General features: G+C 40.8%; 1 protein-coding gene and 1 long non-coding RNA gene across 2 annotated transcripts; both read right to left on the reverse strand.

Annotated features, from left to right (window-relative positions):
• Positions 1–5,065: 5,065 nt before the first annotated feature.
• Positions 5,066–6,851, reverse strand: LOC124280831. Its single transcript, XR_006899780.1, has 2 exons — positions 6,790–6,851; positions 5,066–5,310 (listed from the first exon to the last, which is right to left on the reverse strand). It is a non-coding gene; the product is annotated as an uncharacterized LOC124280831 (long non-coding RNA).
• A 2,369-nt stretch (positions 6,852–9,220) lies between these two features.
• LOC124280829 (mitochondrial import inner membrane translocase subunit Tim22-like) lies at positions 9,221–13,746 on the reverse strand. Its single transcript, XM_046716812.1, has 4 exons — positions 13,485–13,746; positions 11,967–12,151; positions 10,582–10,654; positions 9,221–10,008 (listed from the first exon to the last, which is right to left on the reverse strand). The coding sequence occupies exons 1-4, from the start codon at positions 13,738–13,740 to the stop codon at positions 9,929–9,931; spliced, it is 594 nt and encodes a 197-aa protein (XP_046572768.1). The 5' UTR covers positions 13,741–13,746; the 3' UTR covers positions 9,221–9,928.
• Between the last annotated feature and the right edge of the window lie 4,683 nt (positions 13,747–18,429).

The raw sequence follows: 18,429 nt of genomic DNA on the forward strand, positions 1-18,429 counted from the left end.
CATAATATTTGTATTAGCCTTACTAGTTTAGTGTTTAAGTGAGTGAGTGAGTGAGTGAGTGAGTGAGTTCAGTTTTACGCCGCTTTTAACCCTACTCCAGCTATATCACGGCGGGGGGACACCAGAAATGGGCTTCACACATTGTACCCAGGTGGGGAATCGAACCCGGGTCTTCGGCGTGACGAGCGAACGCTGAGTGTTTAAGCATCGTGCATACATATTCTGATTAGAAACAAACAGTTAACCCCATTAATCCAAAAGGAACAGATACTGTAAATCGTTCAGACTTAGTGATGTCTTGATTAATGAAGCACGAATACGACTATATTATCATTTCTAAACATACATGCGTTCCTAACAGCTACCTGTCAGAACCTGGGGTTTCCAGATTAACAAAGTCTGGATAATCGAGAACACACCATCCCCAAACATTCACATTAAAAATAAGAAATTCATATTCACATATCATATTTATCTATGACAGCTGAAAATAGTTGAAATGATATGAAAATCGAGTATGAAGGTGACAACCCTATTTTGGTACCCGATGCTGAACTCTGTTAGTGGTATTCAAGGAGGAGAAACAGTGAAGTTCGCTTGATGCCATGAAATGTTTCTCTGGCATGCAGATGTCAATTGTTCAGTGGTGTGACTTCTTTTTGATTTTTTTGTCCTTCAAAGAGAGACAGATCATGAAATCCCAGTCTAATTTCTGTACTACCTGATATGACTCGCGAGTTATTGGATGGCATCACAAGTCAAGCGGGAACCCTCAGTAGTGCAGTGGCTTAGTTCCGATTTGGAAGTTGATCGTTACATGCCGGACTAAAGCATGAAACTTTGCAAAGTGCTGGGGAATATCATGATAAAACATAATTTTGGGGTGTGCCCGATTTTGGGGCCTATTTTCCCAAAAATCCAAAATGGCCGCCGAAAATGAAAGCGTGCTGAAGTCCATCCAGAATGGTCGGCGACTATAACAAAATCTTCATTTGTTGCAATATGTGAGATATATTTCTAATACTTTCAAGAAATATAACAAACAAGATTTATTTTTAGTAGTAAAAGATATAATTCATCATCCAATTAATGAAAAGTTTGATCAGTCCAGTGATATCATTTTGTCAAACATCGATCTCTGTGATTCTGAAGTCTCCTTTAACTGTTCCCATTGCAGTTACAGACCGTTGTACATAGATGTTGGGAAGATTTACAAATGCACTTCTTTGAGCATTGAGGTTGAGACTGGCAGCCACATTTGATAAGTTCTCGACAACTTCGTGAAGCTTCTGACAGTGTCATCTACACCGGTTACCATGCGTTGTCGTCCCTTGTCAAACCAAACAAATCTGGCTCTGGTGCTTTCTGTCTCGGAAGTAAACAAGTTTGTGTGCTGCGCAGAGTATCCTGAGTGGGAAGAAGGTTCTGCCTCAATTTGATCTTGCGGCCGTGGCAGAACATCTCTTGTCGCAGTTCGTTGACTATGTTCACTGATGTAGTGTTGTCAGACATGATGCATGTGAATCGCTCAAGTGATGAAAACACATCTGAGTCTTTGTCCACAGGTTGAAATGGATGCTGTGCAGGAAAGGGACATCTCTAAGTCACAACCTCATAGGATATCCAAGTTTTCCAAGCAGTTTTCTTGCCTTTTCCACTGAACTGTAATGTTGTGTCAAAACCAGTGAATTCGTGGAAAAAGGGAAGCACCACTCATCTTCGACAGCCCAGATCTTGGAATATTCTGTTGATGTGATAATATCTGAAGTTTTTCCCTTTTCCAAATGGCACCCACAGCTGAACAGCAGACTCTATTTTAACCAGTTTGGACAACAACATCCGTGTCGATAGTACTAACCATGATGTTTGTAGCACCTTTTTGCATAGCATCTTTGACATGACTGACTGACTGAGTTTGGTTTTACGCCGCTTTTAGCAATATTCCAGCAACATCACGGCGGGGCTTTGACATGAAGTCAGATTCTGGTATCCGTCTCTTCCTGACTCCACAGCTGTTATGAACACCACCTTTCCTGGTTGGTAAGAGCTGCTAGCCACACCATCTGTTAAGAATGCAACGAGTTCTTCTTTGTCCTTTGATTGCTTTAGAAAAGAAGCAAACATCATAGGTAGTCTAGTATAACGGTAAACTTTTCTTCTAGTGTCTTTTCTTTGCTTTTGTCGTGTTGTCTCGAATAGAGTCAAAGTCAGGTGATGCAAGACAATCTAAGAGCTCTGATTTGCAGTTTGGCAAATGAAGTTTTCCATGAACTGATATGGATGGTAGCCACGGGTGGTTTTCATGAGAAAAGAATTGACTTCAATGAGATTGACGTACCTGACAATCAATGAACATCTGACTGAAGGGACTGTAGTCATTTTTCAGGTCATTCGTTTGCTGTTTGATTTAGACTGAGGTTTTGTTTGTGGTCGCTTGAAAAAAAGGAGGTGATTTTTCTTGATGGGGCTGTGAATTGACCCTGTCATTTCCTTTACAAACTTCTCTTATTTGTCTTTTTCTGTTTTGTCCATACATTTCATACATGCTACGACAGCTTCACCAACACCGTGATGCTCATCAAGGGTAATCAGTTCAGGAGACTCTACCAGGAAGGGATTTCCCATCGAAGCAACTGGGCCACATAATTTGGTGACTTGAGTGTTAAATGTCGGCTGTGTAGCAAAACCTTGTTCATCTTGCTTCTCGAACTCTTGCAGAATTCTTGCTTGTTCTGGTCCAGATATCAGCCATCTATAGTCCGTTTGGCTCAAAAGCGGACCAATGAATTACAATCTAACTCGAAAACTAATAAACATATAATTCTCAATGAAACGCTGATCATAATCAAAACATCAGACCAACTCTGTGATTTGTTTGCAGAATTTATGTTCTAAAATTTAAAAAGTTCTTTAACAAACTATCATTAAAATTTTGACACAGTTCACCATTTGTTACGAGGGAGGAGTGCAAAGAAAGGGACAGCCAGGTGTTAGAGAAGCACGTGCACAACTGCCGACAACGTTATTGATTCATTAACTTGTACTGTGCCGTCTCCATCCTTTCTCGCACACCTGGCTGTCCCTTTCTCTCGCGCGTCCCTCGTAACAAATAGTTAATTGTGTCGATATTTTAAGGATAGTTTCTTAAACAACTTTTTTATTTATAGGACATTTATTCTGCAAAAACCTCACAGAGTTGGTCTGAGGTTTTGATTATGATCAGTGTTTCATTGAGTATTATATGTTTATTAGTTTTCGAGTTAGATTGCAATTCATCGGTCCGCTTTTAAGCCAAACGGACTATAGTTAAGTTAACATTTTCTGATATTGCAAATTTGCTGTTTTGGTCTTGAGCTTGATCCAAAGGCATGGCAGAAAATTTGTTTGATACTTTTTGGAAAACACAACCCAGGGCTCCAGTTAATGGACGTATCGTCGTATGTACGGATATAACGGAAATATTTAAGAAAACGTAGCAGATACGCACCACAGCAATGACGTACGGTCTTAGAATCATTATCAGACGTATTCATCTGAAAAGGTATTGTTTTATTGTTTATTGACCTGTTTACACAAGAGTAACAATGTTGTGGTGCATATATGAAACGAAACACAAGATAACTGATACATCATTAAATTCCATTCAGTGATATAAATGTGTTTCCAGTACTCCTATATTGAAAAAATAAGGAGTACGTACTCTTGATGTTGAAACATTATCGGGATCCCTGTCAGCCTCTCTGAAGGGACTCTCTTCTGTGAACAGGAAGGGTTTCCATGTCTCTGATGTGAACTGACAGCCAGCGTGCATAGTTGGTGTGATCAAGAGCAAAGAACCAAGAGTCACGTTGTTCCATTACCTGTATGTACAGAGACATGTTTCTTTCGCGATGGGACCTCACAAAGATTGGTGTCATTGTCTCGAGATGAAGAATCAAATCCAAGTATTTGAATATTGGGCTCTTTTCTGACATCCAATTTTTCCGTCTTGGCTTTTTGGGGAAATAGGCACACCGCAAAGATATGTTTTATCATGATGTTCCCTAGCACTGTGCAAGGTGTTCTGCTATAATCCAGCGGGGGAAAGTCATACAGTGTTAGAACTGGAAATCCTTGATTTGTGGCGGCCTTCTTGGAAGCCATCTTAGATTTTTCGGAAAATGGGCCCAAAAAATTAGGCACACCCCAAAAATATGTTTTATCATAATATTCCCCAGCAAAATGTCATGCTTTAGCCCGCCAAGTATCTATTTTCACCCTCAGCCACTGCACTGTAGGTGGGGGCTGACACCCTCACCTCACACGGATTTTCCTGAAATCAATGCTATCATATCCACCTTGTGGTATCACTATGTGACTCGCAAGGGTGCGCAAACCCTTTTTGTCCTGAAAGTTTATTAGATGCCATTGAAACTCACGACAAAACGGGTGGTGCAAACCAATCCACCCACCCATCCCGCCTTTCTGAACTGTGCAACCCCACCCCGCTTTCTCAAAAAGCTGTATCCGCCCCTGCTGATTCATAATTTTACAAAAAGAATATTTATTTTTATTGTTTTGAAGCAACGAGATCCATAAGTACCATTAATGTCATATTTGAAAAAAAACAAACAATTCAGCTCACTTTCAAAAGTCTCATCGTCTAATCGTCCTGTCCATTCTCATGACAAAGAAACGCTACACTGCAGGCATTCCATTCTTTGAATCAGACTGGCGCCTGCTGCTGATCCATCGAAACAGCGCTACCAGACGGGAAAGAAAATGGGAAGCAGCCGACTTCCGCTTTGATGGCGGTGACGTCAGCGGAACTTCCGGAACAAGCATTTGGAAGGAGTGACAGCTTACAGATGTCGAGCTGGTTAAACTGATCTCGCTGAATGAGCCGATACCAGAAGTGTTCGTTTCTGACGAAGATCGGGATGAAGGATTGGACAATAAGTCTTCCAATAAATCCGACATGTTCGTTTCCCCTGGGTTTGCAAATTTTCGTGCCCGTTCCAGTTCTCGACCGTGCTGGAGCGATTCCTGAACAGTGCACATATGCATTTTATGAAAACTGCCTTTGTTTTTCACGTGACGTTTGTTCTGGTTTGTCTTGTTTAAGATGGCGGGTGTTTGCCACGAGTTTTAGTACTGAATTCTGTTTGTCACTGAGTATGCAAGGTCGTAGAAAGAATGAGTCTTCGAAGGTACACGAACAAACTCGCAGTTCGGCAGTCAGTGCGTCCCGTGAGGCTGTAGGAATGATGTTCTGTGTTCCTAAGACACAATTCAGTGTATGGCATAGCGTCACGAACGATGCATCTGAAACTGAAAACATTCTGGTCAGGTGGTTGAACTGGTTCCCTACGTTTTAGCGGCATCTGATATCAACGAGCAGCGCCAAGCTACCAGAACAGGTTAATGTTGTCTTTCGCTACATGTACGTCGCATAGGTAACGGGGACAATGGACCGTGTGCAATGATTACAAGAATCAGTGAGTGGCTGAGTATTGGTTTACGCGGCTTTTCAATATTTCAGCCATAACACTAGGTGGGGGAAGGTGGGGGGGACACCAGAAATGGGATCCACACAATGCACCTTGTAGGGAATCGAACCCGGGTTTTCAGCGTGACGAGTGAACGTTCTATCCACTCGGCTACCTAACTGTTTCAAGAGGATACCCGAATCAATTTACATAATATATCTAATGATAGTTTACACTTGAAACCTGAATTCGACCAAATAATCGCCAATGTTATTTCATTACTAGGCTGGATATCTATGTCTGACACAGTTCTCGACGCAAGAATTTCCGAGAAAACATTTACTTATGAAGGGGAAATAAGTAACATATATTTAATCATCAAACAAAAGTAAGTCTTTTTTCTTGACAGATATCGCGATTCGGCAATATTCAAAGTTAAACATCGATGTATCGTTGCCCATTTGAAGTATCGTATCGGGATATACGACGATGTAAAACTTTGTATCGATTCGCTGTATCGGCGGCCCATGGATCGATGCATCGAGGGGTATCGATGAATCGTCACACCACTTAGTATATTTACTTTTTATCATTTACCACCATGAAACATAGGTGTTACTTTCTTTCGCTCGGCATTTATGATAAACACAATGAGACTCCTACATGTATGCGGCCCTTTCCCAAGATTACCTCTAAACGTAGATCTATATAAACGGGGGCGATTTTGAGTTAATGTCTGTGCAGTTTTTCGGTTATAACAGCGGGAAAATAAATTTCAGTACAAAGACCACAGGCCCATGTATAGTATAGATACATACATTTATCACATACAAAATTGTGGTACGATAAAAAGAGATAGAAAATGCAGTTAAAGGGCAATTAGAATTATAATAACTAAGAACGTAAGAGGGGCATCTTCAATGCATTGCACCCAATAGCAGGGTATCAGGGTTTGTCGTAATGTTCTGATAAAGTCATTATAAATTAGTGATATAGTGAAAGTTATTTGTCTTCAAATATCAAAAATTGGACATTAAAATAAAATGTAACCAGTCTGTCCAACTCGTCTATCATAATGTATTTAAAAGAAGAGCAAAATTGAACTATGGTGCATTAGACGACTTGCTCAGCCAAGGAAAAAACCAAAAGGAACTAGGATCTTTTGCAAATTAATTGTTGCCATTTGTTGTAAATGTAGCCAATACGTTGCATCAAGTATTATTTCTGTACCTGTCATATAGACATATTATCCTGAATACTTTCTTCAGTTATTTAGTACGGTAAGGAAACTTTTTAGCAATATTCCCAGCATAGTACCTACTTCGAACCTTCCTCCAACGTCCGCCATTACGTAAAGCCAGTCATCGTTTAGGCGTAACTATGAGACACAGTTGTGACGTAAAAGCGTCACTGGAACAATTGACGTGACGTCAAAGTCGATCTACTGTTTTCGTACCAACTCGTGTAAAATGAACGGTCAATTATCATTTTATTCCGGCGTGATGTCGTGAAGATCTGAGGACGTCTCCACAGCAGGTTGCGTCACGTAAACTATGGCGGGGGGAACTCGTTCTTCAAATCGGATGCTCTCATCTACCCAGAATTCCTTGATTTCCAAACTCGTAGTGTAATGCGAAAGGCGTGGGTGCTTGAACCATTCAAATGAAATATTTATTTGTTTGTTTGTTTGTTTTAACCAATACAGTTTGCTTTACTTCATTTGCTGTACTCAGGGAAAGAACCTTTTCAAAATGTCCCACTAGACCACAGGACCAGTGAGTGGACAATAATTAGTGGTCCTGTGTGTATTTCACTGGTCCAAAATAACATTCGTAGATTTACTTAACTGTCAATACAAAATTCACTGGCCACAAGTCCACTGCATACTTATCATTTAGTGGTCCCGATGAATTGTTACTAGCCAGGCACCACAGGACCAGCGTAATTTTCGCACACTGTGTACTATTCGCAAATGTTCAGACACGACAGGGTGTATTAAAATATCCACAGCGATAAAATACTGCAGGAATATTTCCCAATTATATTGGCTTTCGAGATGGAGATATCGGGTATACTTGTCTGAATGCTTCGCTATCTCGTACAGCGTGATGCCACTGTGAGCGTTTACCACCGAGGTGATACCCGTGAAGATACGGGTTAGAATTGGCCTTTGAACAGCAACCCATGCTTATCGTATGAGGCGACTAACGGGATCGGGTGGTCAGGCTCGCTGACATGGTTGACACATGTCATTGTATCCCAATTGCGTAGATCGATGTTCATGATGTTGATCACTGGATTGTCTGGTCAAGACTCGATTATTTACAGACCATATAGCTGGAATATTGCCGAGTGCGGCGTTAAACAACAAACAAACAAAAGCTAAACAGATGTCCAGGACAAATCTATAGTATTCTAACCTAAAATGATACATTTCTGCATGCCTTTATAAAGCAACACTATCAAGCAGATTCCAGAGCCTTCTGTTACACGCGTCTAGTGGCCAGCAAACAAATCTTTACGAGCAGTCCAGAACATCGATGCCTGTTAAAATCGCAGTTCCCATGTCTTAACAGACTTGCAAGTTTAGCGTCCGACACAATCAAATTTCCAGAGTACTTACAGTTCATGTCAATAAATAACACAATAAAGGACCTAATTATGTCAAAATAACTGCATCTCCATCGTATGATAAAAACGACATTTTTGATATATTAGGCAGCCTGATTTTAAAGTAACATTTGCACGTAGACACATCGCAATTAAAGTGTAAGTCTGGGTAGGTTTTTTGTGAACTGCACTATTGACAGAGGAATTGTCCGGAATTCTGTTTCAGCTGTGGATGAAGATTTGGAAACCCAATCCTTCGTACAGTCCGTTTGATTTCATTTGAGACCGATGAATTGCTCACTAACACAAAATCTAATAAATGCTACAAAACCAAATTTTGCACGGTCACATGAAACAGTATGTTTATCTCCATTCTACCAAAAACCGCGTTATTAGGATTTTAAAAAGATACACACTGTGTTGGAAAATAAGAGGTATATAACGTGTGTATATATAGCTCTGAATGACTTTAATTTTCCAATCACAATTCAGTATTTACTGAAGTTATGGTAGAATATTTTACGTCCGTTTTAGTTACTTTTTTCAGCCATATTTGGGATTAAAGTGACCCAGTATGGTTTTACTCAGTTTTTAGCAATATTCCAGCAATTTCACGATGGACACCAGAAATTAGCATCACACATTGTACCCATTGTGGGGAATCGAAGCCGGAAGAGCGAACGCTGTATCTATTAAGCTACCGCACTTACCCGGATTTGTTTTAATATAATTTGTTTCAAAGAACACTTTTCATGGGGTTATATGAAAACATAAATTACTTGATGGATATCCTGAAGCAAAGCATGTTTGGAAAGCCACAAAGTTGTTGTTCCACCCAGTCTAAGTAAACTTAGGCTCAGTATTATTCGTTAAACTGCTCAGTATAGCAGTGTAACGAATAAAACTGAGCCTAAATTTACTTAGACTGTTGTTCCACCTTACACAGCAAATGTTTTGAGGCAATAACTGATAAACTACTAGTATTCTGTCTCTAACAAAACATTCCAATATATGTTTGTTTGTTTAATGCTAATATTCCATCTATATGATGGCGGTCGGTACATTTTCTCATATATGGTATGTTTAAGTTGCTTTATGCCACAATGTGCTTATATTCATACTGTCATAAAATTAAAACACAATTAATATTGACATATTTTATTCATCATGCATTCAAGCACTATACACATTGACTCACTCACTCCCATTCAAGCATTAAACACATATATACATGTGGTATCTCACAGAACTGAACTATCCCCACCAAGATTGCCCAACCAAAAACATACTTCATGAAACATTTTGAAGTAACCACGTCACGTAAAGCAACTTCACAGACACCTCCTCCTGTAAAAACTGAAAAAAACAGTGAAGTGGCTGTTCTTACTATAAATGGCCTGACGATGATAAATACCTATCATACTAACTGGCTGATCAAATAACAATAAACATTCCAGGTGGTATCCTTGACAAACAAAATAACAGATTGCCATTCACATTTGTCAGAGGGGTACATAAAGTACTTGATCAGACTACCAGTTGTGTGACTTCCATTTTGTGGAAGCCGTGGTGGCTTCTTATCGATGACACACTTCGCTTGTACCAAAGTAGGGACTCACAATCAATACAGTATCAATACACATCGCAATACAAAACGATCAGCATGATATTCTGGATCAGGCCTCTATTTTTCTATTTGATATGAAACAATCTTTGTGATGTTCTCTCAGTAGGGACTGTCAGCTGGATGCTGTTCCACATACAATGAAATAGTCAGTCAGCTATCAACATGTCAATCAGCTGTCAATCTCTGTCTCTAGCTGCCACTCAATGTCATCAGCTGACGGCTGTCAGTGTCTGAAGTAGTAGTCTATAGCTGTGGAGAACAGAGCAAATCCAGCTGCACCCAGGAGACCAGCCTTCAGTCCAGCTGAAAAACATAGCAATGCATGGGCTACATGTATGTTTCAATCCCGGGCTTCATATACATTTATCATCCAAAAACTCTGTTCCACAGGAGATTATGCCTGTGTGAGATCAAACAATATCTCGTAGTAGATATCATTTTGACAGAAGACTTTGTACAATGCCCTGACAATGCCATGACATCATGAACTTGATGATGTCACAATGATATGACATCGCTGCACTGCAAGTCTAATATAATGGTAGAACTCATTCAGAGATGTACATTTTTCATTGAAAACTAACATAGTGTGATATTTTAGGATAAATAGAATCTCACCCCCATGTCTACTGACATCAATCATATCAACACATGTTAATACAAGTAAAAATATCCTTGGCATCAGAGTTACTAAAGATGTCCAGCATCCTTCCTCGAGTTTGGTCAATGTTCATGGCCTCCTATGGAGGATTTGTCCAATCTTAATCCAGAGAGGTATTTGATATATGTTTTTAATGATGTAACTAAAATGATAAGACCTTCAGGCACAACTTGGGTTAACTACTTGTCTGACTCAATGATATAAAAATTGCTCACCTCTCAAACCAAGAACACCTCCCACGATGCCCCCGGAGAGGGTTCCATTAATCAACTCACTCTTCCCTCGGTACTGGAACACACATGGTCAGATGAGAAACAGAAACATGCAAAGATTTAAATATCTTCAGTGTTCTGTTTAACCACCATTAGCATCATTACGCCTGTAGAATCAGTGTAGCTAATAAAACATCAATAATACCCTATGGACAACATAAATTTGCCAAACTGCTGCAACTCAAGCCCTTGTTCGAGCTCTTGTAATATCGAGGCTTGACTACTGTAACAGCATCCTTTCAGACCTCAGTTCTAAACTCCTTGATGATAAGATAAAAAAATCCAAAACACTTCCGCTCGCATCATCAGCAAGACTATTAAACGTTCCCATATAACACCAGTGTTGAAAGAACTGCATTGGCTACCAGTTAGAGCTAGAATCGACTTTAAGATCCTCTGGGACATACAAGTGCCTCCATGGTTTGGCTCACTCCTACTTGTCTGAGCTCCTAAATCTGTATGTTTCCGCACGCAACTTGTGCTCAAAGTCATACACACAAAATCTACTGGTCATCCCATCCTACAAACGGAAATCCTTTGGAGACTGTTCATTCTCTTACTCTGCACCTGTACTTCGGAACTTTCTGCCTTGTGCCATTAAAGCTCTGACACCATTGACATTTTTGAGTCTAGACTTATAACCCACCCTTTTTCAGCATATCACTTATAATGTCAGCTGCAAATACTCCAGCGTAAACATTTAGTACCACTTAGAGCATGCCTTGGGGTGTGGAATAGGCGCCTAATAAACATGTGTTTTCTTTACTATTATTATTATTATCATAAGAGTGATTAAAGTAGGTTCATGGTCGCTTTGACCAGTATTTCAGTCATATTACAGCATGCAGCTATGGGGGACCCTTGATGCAGGGGAGATAACTTTGTCATTGTCTGTTCTCTTGTCTAAGTGTGTCTTTTAAAATGATACACACACAGTATGACCACGGCCTATTCTCACACATCAAGCTCATATTTTGTGACTTCTCTCACAACAGTGCCCTTGTAAAGTTTTAAAAAAAAATTTAAAAATAAAAATATTGAGAGTGTCAAATTAAAAGTTTGATGAGTGTTAAATTGAAAGTTTGGTAAAACACGAAAAAGTCTCTCAACATTGACCCTGCACGTTGTCACTGGATTGTCTGGTCCACCCTCAATTATATACAGACCACCGCTATACAGGTGGAATATTGCTGAGTGCAGCGTTACACAACAACGCAATCCAGATTTAATTGTTTACAGATTGCCACCTTATAGGTTCATTATTGCCAAGTGCAGCAATAAATGAACATACGAAGCATATGCAACTGATCCTCAGATGCCAAACTCACCGATTCCAATAAACACTCTGTGCCAGCAAACATGCAGCCAACAACAGCGAAGTTCTTCCCATAGGAGATGGACCTCAGTTTCATTTCCTTCAGCACCATTCTGGTTGTCGGAGTCTCCGTGCTGATCGTAGACATCGGGTCCACCCCTGCTGTGAACAAACCAAACGCTGCTCCCACCCCGAAACCTGTGCAACAGAATGTCAGCAACACATATTCAAGTATATGGTTGAGGTAAGGTGAGGTGAAATGATATTTAACGTCGCACTTAAGAATATTTCGCTCATATGACGACGTGCATGCGTGTGTATGTGTGGCTACTTGTACTAGCCCAGACTTTAACTGGTTTTATAGTGCTAGCTCACTGATATACCATGCTGCAGTTAAGCATGAATACCCCACTCAGACACATTACACTGACTCCGAGCCGCCCAGTCCTTGTTGTATCCATTAATGCCGAGCGACAGGGAGGGGCCAACATGTACCATATGTTAACATCTTTTGGTATGATGCGGACGGGGATCTTCCGTTCTCCGGATGGAGGCTCTAACCGCTACACCACGGAGGCGGTCATATGGTTTAGCATATTGAAAGGAAAAACACACAAGCCCTGTTTGGGTAGTCTGCATATAAATGTATCCAAAATACCTTTATGTATAAACAAATGTACTCCTGACTAAGTGATCTCATCACTTACGCTAATTGTAACTACCATAATTTAACATGGGCTTAAGATCATCGTAGCACTATAGCTGCTTTTCACAGACAACTTTCTTAAAGCCTTAAAGTGAGTGAGTGAATTTAGTTTTACACTGTTTCAGCAATATTCCAGCAATTTCAGGGGGGGGGACACCAGAAATGGGCTTCACACATTGTACCCATGTGGGGATAAAACTTTGTGTAGACATGACCATAGGTGCATGTGCTACAAAATTATTGGTCATCTGGTGATGAAACAATAAACACTGACAGAATCTTGAAGACCCAGTTTAGAATTGGTTGTCAGCAACCCAAGCTTGTCAGGAGAAGCCACTAGCTTGATCCAGTGGTTCAGGCTTGCTGACTTGGTTGTCGCATGTCACTGTATCCCTATTGCACAGAGATACTTCCATGATGTCAATCACTGGAATATCTGGTTCAGACTTCATTATTTACTGACTATTTCATAAGAAGAAGCTTGCTGGGTACAGCGTGAAACAAACAAGCAAAGCATCGGGTAAGCAGAAAGGTACCTAGGGTACCCAAACGTTATTATAGGATCTGGAAGCAGGAAGAAGCATGTTGCCCTTTCATATTTTTACCTCTTTGGATTTAAATAAAATTCGACAAAGGTAGCCTTCCCTGTATCAACTGATGAAATCGCTAAGCATTTAACCCTCCTGCCCTTGTGACGCCATTCAGATGGATTTTACGACACATCAACTACCTTTAACCTGAACGGACACATGTCTTCATTACAGTATCATCGCTCTTAATCGCTAATCGTTGTTCAATCATCCACTTTATTGTAGAACTCCTTACCAATAACACAGCTTGCAACTGACTTAAATGTGCAGCTCTCGAATGCTCTTGCAATCATTATTTCTTCCTTCGACTTCGCCATCTGAGGAAATGTTCCGAGAGGCATCATAAAACGAGATCTGTATTTTTTCTCACCAATCACACTGTCTAGAATCAAATTAAAGTTTTGCACATCATTCATTTCGAGCTTGGGTATGTTTGGTTCGCCTGTGGATTCGTGCATATCAGCGGCCGTGCTCTCCATGGGCGCAGCCATTTTGCTGCGATTAAAAACTGGGAATGGAAATTTGACGAATACGAATTGGGGCCCAGTTTGGGTGGTAAAGATTCAGTGTCAATAAAAAAAATTGGTGACACATCTTTCCCACATTTACACAAAACAGTAACTTTATGGATTTTGTGGAAAGCTGATAACTGATGTCGACATATTTTAGTTTCTATCTTTATTCTGTGAATATTCTAATGTGGATGCAAACAGATGTAAGAAATACTTCAAGCTCAAGAATACTAAAGCTGTCTTTTAAGGAGTTTGCTGTGTCTGTTCAAATCCCAGAGTAATTACCCCTGGCTCTGCATTCGAAAAACTTCAAAACTGTATCGTCTGTAGTTAATAGCGAATAATATATATTTGCTGAAGCATGTTATACGTCGAAAGACAGATGTTTGTGACGCAAAAGAAGAAAATACCTAGCAGCAAGGAACATATTGTTACTGGCGGATTCCTAACTATATATTAAAGGATCATTTTATATATTGCTCAGACTGTGGTAGTGACAATATATACCTTGATGCTAGTTGGGGCTTTTGTCATCGTAATTGCGTACGTAGATCGACGATCATGCTGTTGATCACTGAACTGATCCAGACTCGATTATTTACCGACCGCCACCATATAGATATGGAATATTGCTGCGTGTGGCTCAGTCAGTAAATGAAACTTTCCATAATGGTTCGGGAAAACAGTTGTATTATAACTGGAAACACATTATGTGTACAGCTGATTGTGCAATGTGACCGCCCACTATCCTGAAGGGCGATGATCTGTCCCCCTCCTCTTGGCAAAGTTCAGCCAACGTAATCGACATGTGACGTTGACGCTTACACGTTCCCCAATCAGAGGCAGGTCCTGGATTTTGGAAAAAGGGATGGGGGCGGGGGTGCACCAGTGGCGGATACAGCTTTTTTACAAGGTGTGTGTGTGTTGGGGAGGAGAGGGATTACTATTTACAAAGGGAGGGTGTACATTTCATTTTTACCCGAGTGTCAATGGTCATGTAATATACTTTCATGACAAAAGTGGGGGTGCGCACCCCTGCATCCCCCTTCTGGATCCGCCTATGCATTGACCTTCCTGTACCATACCTACATTACGATCCCTATTCGGATAGCACAGCGCCCAAAATTCAAGTCCAATTACAACCTCGCCAGGATGATATTCTGGTTCGCACACACACACACACACACACACACACACCCTCCTTTGAAATGACTTAAGACCACATTAAAGATTTTTGGTTTTGCGTTGGCGGAGCCAATCGGGGTTTCAGGGGGTTCGAATCCCCCCTTAAAATTCCTGGATCAGCCCATGCACTCACTCCCTTACTTTCAATGACAGGACCGTATCAGTGTTGCAATGAAGATCTTCTGAAGCTAAACATAATATCAATCTTAATCCATTATTCAGGGCCATGGACTACCTGCTGAGTTACGGACCAATGCCACGACAGTATCTCCAGGACGTCGCTGTAGTTACGTCTTGACAACAAATAACACTGAGCATCTATCTATGTCCCTAATTTAACAGTTACCAAAACAAACGGCTATCACATTCCACAGCTTACTTTATAATCAATACTGATTTGTAGAATACTCCCGAGTGATCTCAAACTAATACAACGAACCAAAAATATTTCAACCTTTTAAAAGAAAAATACACTGCATGGTATTTTCGTGGTTGCATTGTCGCGAGAAAGATTGGAGCTAGATTGCTAATCATTTCCAGTCACGTATGCAGTCACGCAAGTCTTGTAATCAGCAAGCAGTATTGAGAATGGAATTTGTATGGCTGTACATGAAATATATCCATTATTATTGTCAATGTGAGGTTGGAATTTTCCTGTAGTTTATGGGTAATAAAATCTGTACATTTCCTGATTCATAAAAGTGAAACTAATAATTTTCACTCAATATTCCAGCTATATGAACGCGGTCTGGAAGTAATCGAGCCCGGACCCAAAAACCAGTGATTGACATCACGAGCATCTTATCTACGTAATGGACAAGATGACATTTGTAATTTTGTCTGTTTGGTTTGTTGTTTTACGCCGCACTCAACAATATTCCAGCTATATGGCGGCGGCCTGTAAATCATCGAGTCTGGACCAGACAACCCAGTGATCAACAGGAGCATCGATCTGCGCGATTGGGATACACTTGTAAACCAAGTCAGCGCACTGAAAACCAGATCCCGTTAGTCGCCTCTGGCGACATGCATTTATTGCTGAAGATCAAATTATGAACCTGGATGCATGCGGAAAGCAGGCCGTTTTGTAGCATCACGAAAGTAAATCTTTTTGAAAGAAATTATAAGTTCCGAGGAGCACATATCAAAGCATCAGCAGGAGATGAGCTGCATTAACCAAGTCAGCGAGTCTGACCACCCGATTCCTTACGATGATAACGGGTCCCTGAAGACAAATAACGACCTTCCGTTTCAACCTCCTGGACGCCAGAGGGACATATATGTGTCCTTCCTCTTCAACCCTCACTTTGAAATGCAATAAAATTCAAAATGTATCAAGCACACAAATACTCTCAACAGTTTCGAATTCTGTGGAAAATTTCCTGTTTCTTGATAATATCCACTATTATCCCAGACAAAGCTTAAAATGCTAAAAATGTTCTTTCAAAATTGGCTACATTGGTCCCTGAAGACTAATCGTGACCTGTTTCAACCTAACTTGACGCTATTTCTCATATTTTGTTATTGTTTGATTAGTGCATCTTTTGTTAGTAATATTCAGTACACAATCAAACTGTCTGGTTTGCTCGCTGCCGTCTTGTGACATACAAATCAGCTGGTAGTCGGTTTCAGGGGTCATACGTTTGATTTGACACCACTTACTGAAAAGTATAATTGATGCAGTTCCTAGTTCGAAGTGGAGCGGTGGGGTAGCCTAGTGGTTAAAGCGTTGGCTCGTCACGCCAAAGGCTCGGGTTGGGTCCCCCCCAACATTTGTGCAAGGTGTGAAGCCCATTTCTGGTGCCCCCGGCCGTGAAATTACTGAAATATTCCTAAAAGTGGCGTAAAACTAACTTCACTCACTCACGCTATTTCGAGCTACATTAAGATAGCCCGATAGCGTTTTTGTACTATTCATTCCCCCATGGACATAACAAGCTTGTGATAGTGACATGGCATCGTTGATTAACTTGAGATTACATCTCCATTCTTTTATGTTACCCCATGGAGCCATTGGCCACTATAACTTCGTTGTTGAAATGACCTCGCCACCTCCATTGCTCCTACCTTAGCACAGAATGTCTCTTGCTCCTAAAGGCCAACTTGACTGGGCAACTTTTATAAGCGTCAAATATAGATCAGCCTCAAAGTGAACGAAGCCAGGGTATTTACCATGACAGGAGGAAAATATAATTCCCTGAACTTATGAAGATGTTGATAAAAAGGCTGCTGGGTGAAACTGACCTCTGCATGCATGGGATTTAGGTGCTTTCTGTGAAGGAATGGCAGAACATGCACTACTCTGATAACAGAACTTTGATGAAAAAGTTAGTGAGTGATTAAGTTGAGTTTTACAAAGCATTTGGCAAAATTCCAGCAATATCACGGCAGGGGCACACCAGAAATGGGCTTCATGCATTGTGCCCATGTGGAGTACCGAAACTGGGTCTTCAGAGTGACAAGCAAATGCCTTTGCCACTAGGCTACCCCACCACCCCACTTTGATGAACAAGACAGCACTGGTTTATTATAAACAATGCATGTGTAACATAAATGCACAGAAAAGGGAGTCAGGTTTATTGTTTGGGGTGTGTGTTATTATCTAACGTATTTTACATTGAGCTACATGTCTCTTCAACTTGATTTATTACTAACATGTTCTTTGACAGTTCGGAAAAGCATTCAAGATAGTATTACTCATTAGACTCATGTTACATGCACCATACAAGTCCAAACAGTCGCTATACACTCCAACATGCCTCATGCATGTACCCAATTGGTGCATTTTTAGAACATTTCCTTGTCCTGACATCATAATCTTCCACAAGAAACAAGTTCAAACTGCTTGTAATGATGACTCCCAGCTGATCCAAAATAGCTGATCTTTCGTCAGCTAACCAATCAGAGCAATGGTCAACCATCTTGACCATCCAATCTCCGTTTCAATTAGGATAGCTCTAAGATAAGTGTGGCACCTAATCAGCAGCACACAAAGTCAGCTATCTAACCCAGTCAGCCACCGCAGCTGTGTGCTGTCAAATGGGTGCCTGAATGTACTGTGAAATGCCACTGTGAACTAGATTCCAGTTCCTCATAATGCGTCAGCTTGACATGGGAGGAAGGCCTGAAGTGATGAAGGTCTCTGAGGTCTTGGCAATATTTTCCCATTTTGGTACTGCTGCTGACAGACCTACAAACATAATTGAGGCAAACCAAGATTCAGACCCAGAGGCGATCTGGCATGCCTCAAGAATTAAACTCTGCACCGCTAACTTTGGCTCCTCAGATGCCTGGGTCACCAATGTCCATAAGAATAGAGAACTGCGTCTCCTCAGATGCCTGGGTCACCAGTGTCCATAAGAATAGAGAACTGCATCTCCTCAGATGCCTGGGTCACCAGTGTCCATAATAGAGAACTGCATCACCTCAGATGCCTGGGTCACCAGTGTCCATAAGAATAGAGAACTGCGTCTCCTCAGATGC

This window comes from Haliotis rubra, unplaced genomic scaffold (assembly GCF_003918875.1).
Source record: "Haliotis rubra isolate DU_JTF1 unplaced genomic scaffold, ASM391887v1 Scf275, whole genome shotgun sequence".
Lineage (NCBI taxonomy): Eukaryota > Metazoa > Mollusca > Gastropoda > Lepetellida > Haliotidae > Haliotis > Haliotis rubra.

Coding starts and splice junctions, on each gene's coding strand:
- LOC124280829 (XM_046716812.1), bottom strand. CDS start 13,740: ATGGCTGCGCCCATGGAGAGCACGGCCGCTGATATGCACGAATCCACA. Junction 12,152..13,484: donor AGTTGCAAGCTGTGTTATTG/GTAAGGAGTTCT, acceptor TCTGTTGCACAG/GTTTCGGGGTGGGAGCAGCG. Junction 10,009..10,581: donor AGGTGTTCTTGGTTTGAGAG/GTGAGCAATTTT, acceptor TATGTTTTTCAG/CTGGACTGAAGGCTGGTCTC.